General features: G+C 37.3%; 1 protein-coding gene across 2 annotated transcripts in view; it reads left to right on the plus strand.

Moving 5' to 3' along the window:
- ptprn2 (protein tyrosine phosphatase receptor type N2) overlaps window positions 1–7,948 on the plus strand; it is a 197,869-nt gene extending 189,921 nt beyond the window's left edge. The window contains exons 20-21 of one of the 2 annotated variants that reach the window (XM_038297865.1): window positions 1,547–1,620; window positions 6,444–6,515. In XM_038297865.1, coding sequence (XP_038153793.1) covers window positions 1,547–1,620; window positions 6,444–6,515 — 146 coding nt within the window. Of the gene's footprint in view, window positions 1–1,546; window positions 1,621–6,443 lie in introns of both variants that reach the window. The other variant, XM_038297864.1, reaches the window with a different exon arrangement.
- Window positions 7,949–8,469: the final 521 nt, after the last annotated feature.

Here is an 8,469-nt window from a genome sequence, read left to right on the forward strand (position 1 = left end):
ATTAACCCCAGATTTATGGCACATACAATTGAAAGTTGCCCTGATTCTGAGCACATTATCCCATATTATGGTTGTGTAGGTCTGCTACACCCCCAGAATAGAAAGCCTTTAGGTCTTGGTAGGTTTAAAGTTTACAGTATTTTTTTGCCAATGCTGATTTAATGAGCAATTCCTTGAATGCTGTAATATTATTATTTCACTGTACCTCTTCAGCATCATGTATATATATATATATATATATATATATATATATATATATATATATATATATATATATATATATATATATATATATATATATATATATATATATATATATATATATATATATATATATATATATAGTGTTCTTGAACTTTTTAGATCTTGTAGAGTACAAAAATCATGTTTTACAGAGATGTAATGGAAAACATTTATAACTGGTTTTCCTAAAAAAAAAATCTTGGAATCAGTAGCTGAAGAAATAGCAGAGTAGTTGTGGTCAGCTTATTCTGCATGAATAAACTGTTTAATTTGTCTTCTAAGTTTTGTTGAGAAATTCAAGTTATAAGCATCCATTGTTTCCAAAGACATTGTCCTCCATGGCTTAGTCTGCCCTTTGCCCCCTGATCTTTGCCCTTTACCCCTTAACCCTCTAGAGATCCAGCCCAGTCAGAACAGGTTAAAAGGAGGCCTTGCTATGCTGTCTGTTAAACAGTAATAAGATTCAGCCTTCCTGGTGCAATTCAAGTACCTCAGTGACAAATGTGCCGTTGCCTGTGGTGATAGGAGCTGTCTCGCTGCCCTCTTTCAACCTTTTGTTTTCTGCATCTGGTATGAAATGCATGAAATGTAGATAAGCTGGCTCTCGAAAAAACCTTTCTTTCTTTCCCCCCCTTTGGCCGGAGAGCCTTCTCTTCAATGTAACTTTGGATTCCAGCTCATCTGAGACATAAAAGTCTTTTCAGAGCGCTGTAGTACCTCTGAGTGCATTAAGCCCCGCTTCTTTTCTCTTTTTCTCTCACATAGATGCATAAATTCATTCTCTCTGATGTTGTTTTCTTCCTTTTGCTGCCTCACTTTCAAGAGCATCTTTGCACTTAAGATGCATTTTCTACCTCTCTCTTATTTTCAAATTAGCTCTGGCTTGCTTTCAACCCATAAGTTTTGGCAACAGTAAGATATTCCCATGCAAACATAACAGTCTGCAGGGAAGTTGATTACAGGTGAAGCAACTGTTGCACAGGTTAGTCTTCAAAATGACTTTGCTGCTGCGAATTGTTTTAATTAGCATGTTGGATATCCTATTTGAATTATCAGATTGAAGCTGGGGAGTAGTGTATATTTCCCAGTCACCAAAAAATGTATACATCCTATTGCATATTTTGTCAAGAAACAGTCCATGGCTTCTGTCCAAGTTTGTTTTTTTTTTCCAGGGATGAATGTAATAATTTTCAATCGCTGCACTGTTCCAAAGGGAGCGCAGCGAAGTATAAAGAGAGATTGACAGATGTGAGCAGGATTACTGCGCTGCTTTGAACTCAGTCCAATTCTCACTCTGTTGCAGGTGCTAAAGAGATTGATATTGCCGCTACCCTGGAGCACTTGAGAGACCAGAGAGCTGGCATGGTCCAGACAAAGGTAAGGTTCCCCAGCTTGAGTTGGAGGAGTGGGAGGAAGGAGGGGGAGGGAATATGGGGAGGGGGATGGGGTTTGAGGCGTTTCAGAGGGATGATTGTCTGCTTCATCCATGCAGGATCAGAGGAAATGATGATGCTCTACTTGATAACTGCTTTCAGGATTACAGAATATTGCTTGGAGGACAGAAACATCAGATTTTTTAAAGGGATCAAAGAAAATTAACCCAAAACTTGAGAGAAATATCATTTGCACAGTTATACGATTTAAATACATTTAATTTGTTTGTAGAAATAGATTCGCAGTTATGTCTTGAGAATGTAAATACTTTGATGGGGAAATACTTTGATAAATCATTGACCAATCTTTTATGAAAACATTTAATAAGAGATTTTAGATGCCCAAATGGTTTACATACAGTGCATTTTCTGACAAAAATTGTCAACAAAAGCATCCAAAGGGCTTTTAGGCTTTTCTGGAAGAGTCAGGAATCTTATTTTTCTGGTCTGGATAAGAATGTGAAAGGAAATCAGATTATGAAAAAATATCTGCATTTCAAGACATTACAGTAGATCCCATACCTTAAGTGTAAGAAATGTTATAAGCCTTAACATAGAGATGTGTATGAATTCTAATTTAATCCATAAATAAATTAAACACAGAAAATCAAAACATATTGAAAATAATTGAGAATAAATGTCACTTTTTATACTTTACATAATTTAGGTAGTTTTACTTAAATATGTTGTATATTTTTGTTCCAGTCTTGCCATAAAATGAACCGACAAAGAAAATGACTCCCTATACAGACATTTGTTCTCACAGTTTACATCATAACAGTCATTTTTCCTCATTCTCAATGCAAACACAAAGACTTTCCCCTTTTGTTTTGCTCTTTCAGTTTGAGAGGATAATAATAATAAAAATGACGCTGCAGTGGGTGATAATATTTATGCAAGCTGCTTCCTAACACACTGCACTGTTCCTCAACGGTCTATTAATGCTGCTTTCAGAGCTGCGCTCTGCTCTGTTCTTTGCAGGGAAAAGCTTTTTCAAAGACTCCCATTTTCTTTTCTGACAGTACTGAGTAGAATTACAGTGGAAAATGCTTGCTTCTACTTTGCTTCCTCATTCTGACTCTAAACAAAAATGTGATTATAATGAAATAAAACATGTAGAGTCAACTTAATTTTCTGCTTAAACCATAGTTAAGGTTTTTTGCTTTTTTTTTAAATGTTTATTGATTATATTTATTAGTTTATTGAAAGTCATATTGAGATTAATATATATATATATATTTAGCAGAATCTTAACAAAAGCTTTGAAAGAAACAGATTTGTAACTAATATAAAACATATTCAGCAGTATATAAAAGGTGACTCTATCCAATGTCATTAAAAAGTCTATTCGAAATAAAACAACAATAGTGAGTGGGTAAAACACTGTTTCCTTACTTGGAGTAAAAAGTTCTAAAAAGTAAACATTTTAGTTTTAACTTTCATAAGGCTTATTATTATGCTGCTGTATAAATGCCTTATCAGCATGGGAGTCTTTCAGAAAGTATGTTTAAATTGACATAAATGGAATACAAATACGTAATTTATTATGATCAATTACAGCTAAATAGTGATAAAACTGTAATGTAATATAAAGGGGTGGTTATTGCTGATCCTTATTTGATCAGCGTCCATCTACAGTACACATTTGTTCCAGTCATCTCATTCTGATGTGGGCAAACTGACCTGACTGCAAGCATGTGTATAGAAAGAACTCGGAGTGATTCATTTCCTTCCACTCTCTAATTCTGTAATGCAGGACCGGCAACCATATGAGTTGCAGAACCTTTAGATTTATAATGAAAAGCAACAATTGTAGTTGCAGTATTAATATTAGTTTTAAAAGAAATGTCCAGATTATCGATGATGCCTAATTACTTTAAGTACTGTGTTTCATGGACTACAGAGCACACAACACGATGAGCCATGCCCACTAGGTTTTTGGAAAAAAAAGGAAACGTACATAAATAATGCTACTTTCACGCCGCAAGCAGCAGAGGCAGCAGAAGCAGCTAGTTTACATGCAAAGTCAATGGATGACACGCAGCAAAAGGTCCCACAGCGTGTTTGGAGCAGCAGTAGCAGCGCGTCATGAGCTTCTGAGCATCTGACGTGTGTGACGAGCTTCAGAAGCAGCAGCTGCTGGAGTTGGAAAAAAATGAACTTTTGCTGCTCAAAGTGCCACATCAACCAATCAGAGAAGCTGATCTGGGAGACAGACACAGCTAGGCTGATGCAGAGTTTATTAACGTTGAAATTATCTTAAAATGTCAAAACCTGCCAGCAAAATATGTTCGCTTTTATTATTCTGGTGCTACGCCTTCCAGCCCCCACGAACAGAAGATGAAAACCGCCAAGAGGCGACCGCGAGGGGTGCTGGTGCCTATCTCCAGCTGTCTACGGGCGAGAGGCGGGGTACACCCTGGACAGGTTGCCAGTCCATCGCAGGGCAACACAGAGACAAACAGGACAAACAACCATTCACTCAAACACTCACACCTAAGGAGAATTTAGAGAAGCCAATTAACCTAAAAGTCATGTTTTTAGACTGTGGGAGTACCCGGAGAGAACCCACACATGCTCAGGGAGAACATGTAAATCTAACAGGAATCAAACCCGCAACCTTCTTGTTGCAAGGGAGCAGTGCTACCCACTGCCCCACCCGACCAAAAAAAAAAACCCAAAAAACACTTGAATCGAAGGAAACCAGAGTTTCGCTCATTTTTTCTGAAAACGCTTCAGCACCTCTTCAGGGGTCCTGTGCTGCTCCATGTGTTTCTTTTATTATTGTGTGAATGATTGCCACTAACCAGATGACTGAAAATTTGAACAAGAAGTGAACAAGCCTCTAAATAAATGGTAAACAGTCATACAAAAATGTCAATAATCAATTGTCTGACCTCTCTGCATCAGTGCCAGATGAAATAAATAAAGTAAATAATTTTATTAAGATACTTGTAGAATAGAGAATCAGTATCTCTATACCATATAATAATAATAATTAAAAAATAATAATAATTGAACTTTATCAATCTCAAATTGGAGAACTTTACTTTTGCATTTAAACCATCCATTTGGGAGCAGTTTGGGGTTAAGGGTCTTTCTCAGGGACTCAGAGTGCAGGCTGTAGTGATCGGTACTTGCAACCTTCTCAGAGCACAAGCACACTGCTCTAAACCACGAGGCCAACACTCCCCTGATGCTTTTTTCATAACAAACTCGTGTGAATGAAAATTTTCTAAATGTGCTTTTAGCTGTCCTGTGAATTGTTTAGTTATATAACCACTGTTGTCCCGTTTCTGATACCTTTAAACAGGTATTACCATTACACTACATTTCACAGTTCATCTGCACTTCTTGTTTTGTCTCAGAAGCAGTATGATTGCCATCTCCCCAAACATTTTCCTTTGGATTAAGGTCTAGAGATTAGGCTCCCCCTATCCCCTATACCCAAATTGTGATGCCCGACCAACTATGCATACAATGTACTTGAATTACTTAATTAAGCTATATTTTACACAAATTAATTGTTTAGGAGTTATTTGACTAATTGATTTGACTCAGAAAGAACAATACTACTTTAATTAGCCCGTAAAAAGTTTTTCCAATTTGTCTTTATGCCATTATCTTCATTGCCGAGAAGATCACCTTTTCATCTTTTCCTATTTCAAAGTGGGACTTTGCAGAAGCTTCTTGCTGTCAGCTTCACATGGGCTTTTCTAATAATCAATTACTCATAGCTTACTATAGAGCTGTTCATTAGCTGAGTCTTTACCATCTTTAGCAATTTTTAAAACTATTGAAATTAAACTCTTTCTCATTTTGGTTTCCATTTGAAAATATTTGCAATCATTATATTGTATTGCTTATTAATCCTTTCACTTTTGAATCTCTCCTCTCCACCTTTGACGCCTTTTAGCACTTTTGCTAAAAAAAAAATCTTCAAGGAAAAGATTATCCTTTGTATGCTTTGGCTCCTTTTGACAGATGTCTATATGTACTGTAGTAACTTTCTCTCTTGCATCAGTTTCCCATCTATGGAGAGAGATTGATCTCCCCCCAGTGGTTTAAACTGGAACAGTGAAGGAGGGGGATTTTAAATCTATTTTAAAACTTTGAACTCAAACTGAGAATCTACCTGAGTTAGCAATAAATCTGGATGTACTTACAGTTTTCCAGACCTATCACAACTTCAGAAGACACGCGAAAATAGACACTTCACATAATCTCAGCCACTGGTGGCTTCTCTGTATTGATTCAGCCTATCCTCGGGCCACACCGTAGCAGGCTGTGTGTTGACACATCTGAGGACTGTTCCCTCCAAACCTCCTACATACCCTTTTCTCTGTAAGAGACCCTGTGGCCTGCAGCCTGGGGAGAGGATAGGAATATAAAAGCGGCAGGTCCACAGGGCAGACATCAATCAGTTCCTCTGGGAAAATCATGCACTGGTTTCACAATAAAACACAGCGCAAAAAATAAAATAAAAATAAAAAAATGCTGAGAGACAGTTTGACTCACAAAGCTGCATTTTAAGACACCTGGTTGGATCGATATTGGTGCTGGCTGTGCTGTGCTTCAGGTTGAAAGCTCACGAAGCGATTCAGCTCGAGACGGTGGCCAGGCACAGCCGGGGTCAGACGATATGGAGGGAGGAAAGGAGGAGGTGGAGGAGGCAACAGCTGCCAGTCATTTCTAAATGGGATTCAAAACATGCTACCAAGCTGGACACAAACTAACACTTTATCCTCTTTTTTTTCTTCTCCTTAGGAGCAGTTTGAGTTTGCTCTGACAGCCGTGGCAGAGGAGGTGAATGCCATTCTGAAAGCGCTTCCTCAGTAAAGACCTACACCTCCTCCTTTCCTCTTCTCCTCATCCATCTCGGAGCGCCGGTCTTCTCTACCTACTCATCGCAAACATCTCTCCCCTCTCGTTTCAACATCTTACAATACTGTATAGTGAATATTGTGCGAGCTCCTTTCTTATTCTGTGATTCCAGAGTTGGAACATTGCTCTGATTACCTTTCTAGTTACTAAGGGAAATGGAGGTGGGGTGCTTGGATCAGTGTTCCTACTGTGCGATTTCTGAAAATGAATCCATGGTTCTCTATGCGGTGTTGTTTTTTCTGAACATTTGGTTTAAAGGCCACTAATGAGATGTGTATGTAATCTCATGTGAAATTTACCAACTGGGCTCTCAGCGACTAAAAACAGTTGAGGGACTGCACCTACTGTTTGTCTGTCAGAATTTGTGTGTGAAAAAGGATAATGGTAGTGCTGACTCTATTCTTATTGTTTGTTTTGCTGACAGTGCTAAACACTTTAATATTCCAACATCCACTGCTTCAGTGGTATTTAACCCCTATTTGGTAAAACAACTCAAACTTAAATGGATTGTATTGGGACTGAATGTAATAGACTAACACAAAGTAGTACACTACTGAGAAAAAAGAATGGAAAATGAACATTCAAATTATTTTATAAAAAAATGCCTTACTGTATCATTAAAAACTACTTCGTTTGCACAACTAATAGTTGTCCTTTCATGAAATTATCCCACCTGAGCTATTGATCAGTGCAGCTCAGCCAGAGTCACCATGCCCCCCTAGCCTGTTTATTTAGGCTGACAGCCATTTCTCTGTTTTTGCATTGGGCCACTCAGATGATACTTTCCTGAATGGCGTATGTAATACAAAGATATACAACACTTTTCAGTTTATTACTGTTACACATTTTCATCATTGTTTTTCTGTTTTTCTTTCATTTCAAATGTTGTGCTACAATTTGTTGGGTTATTACATGATGTCCCAGTAAAAAAGATTAAAGATTGTAGTTGTAAAACAGCAAAATGTGAGAACATAGAAATACTTTAACAAGACATTGTTGGTAAAATGAAAGCTAAGAATAGTCCTGACAAGCTGGAATCAGGGTACTAGTATTGTTTTCGCTGTGAGAAATAAAACCTCTTCAATGCTGCAGGTCTCAACTCTTAAATGTTCTGTCTAAGAAAAACATAACATTTATTTCCTGTAAATCTCATCATACTGTACAGATTCTGTACCCCAGTTGAAGTGTTGTTACTGGATCTGTGTAGACTTTTTGAAAGTGAACTTACATTTCTCCTCTGTGATGAAAAGAAGCTAGTCTAGTATATATATTCATCAGCATCACATGGTCAGATGTTGGTGTGCATGGGTGTTGTTGTGACTTTGGATCTCGGACCCTGACAAAAAAAACAAAACGTCACAGATTGTAATAATTGCAACATATCACATCGATTTCACATTTTTTCTTCAGTGCGTGAACATCTCTGTGAATAATGAATGTGAAATATACTAAACTGGGATAAATATAGCCTCTATTTAAAAATCCTATTATTCTGTATCAATAGTAATAATTATATATTTAGGAATAAATTATATAGGGATTTGTTAGATTTGTCCCTCTATTGCTTGTATATTGTGAAATATTGTGCAGAAAATTTGCTCTATAGACACTGAATGACTTAATAAATCCTCATATAGTGCTATCTGAAATACACACGAAGAGCCTCTGTGAGAACTATATATTTTGTGTGAGAAGTAAAAGAGTGATTTATTCAGATTGATAATAAATCTATTGTACTTTAAAACTATACTCCTCTGCTGTGCACCATGTGACGTCATTTCTGATACACTCACAAACTGACAGACCACTGAAGGGGTTGGATTGAATACTAGAAGATGATGCGGAGTGATCCCTGGGGACGCTGTATCTAGGAAACACTGGGTTGAACTGATGAAATGTTTTTTTCAGC

This window comes from Cyprinodon tularosa, unplaced genomic scaffold, assembly GCF_016077235.1.
Source record: "Cyprinodon tularosa strain WSP-4 unplaced genomic scaffold, ASM1607723v1 ctg4, whole genome shotgun sequence".
Classification (NCBI taxonomy): Eukaryota; Metazoa; Chordata; class Actinopteri; order Cyprinodontiformes; family Cyprinodontidae; genus Cyprinodon; species Cyprinodon tularosa.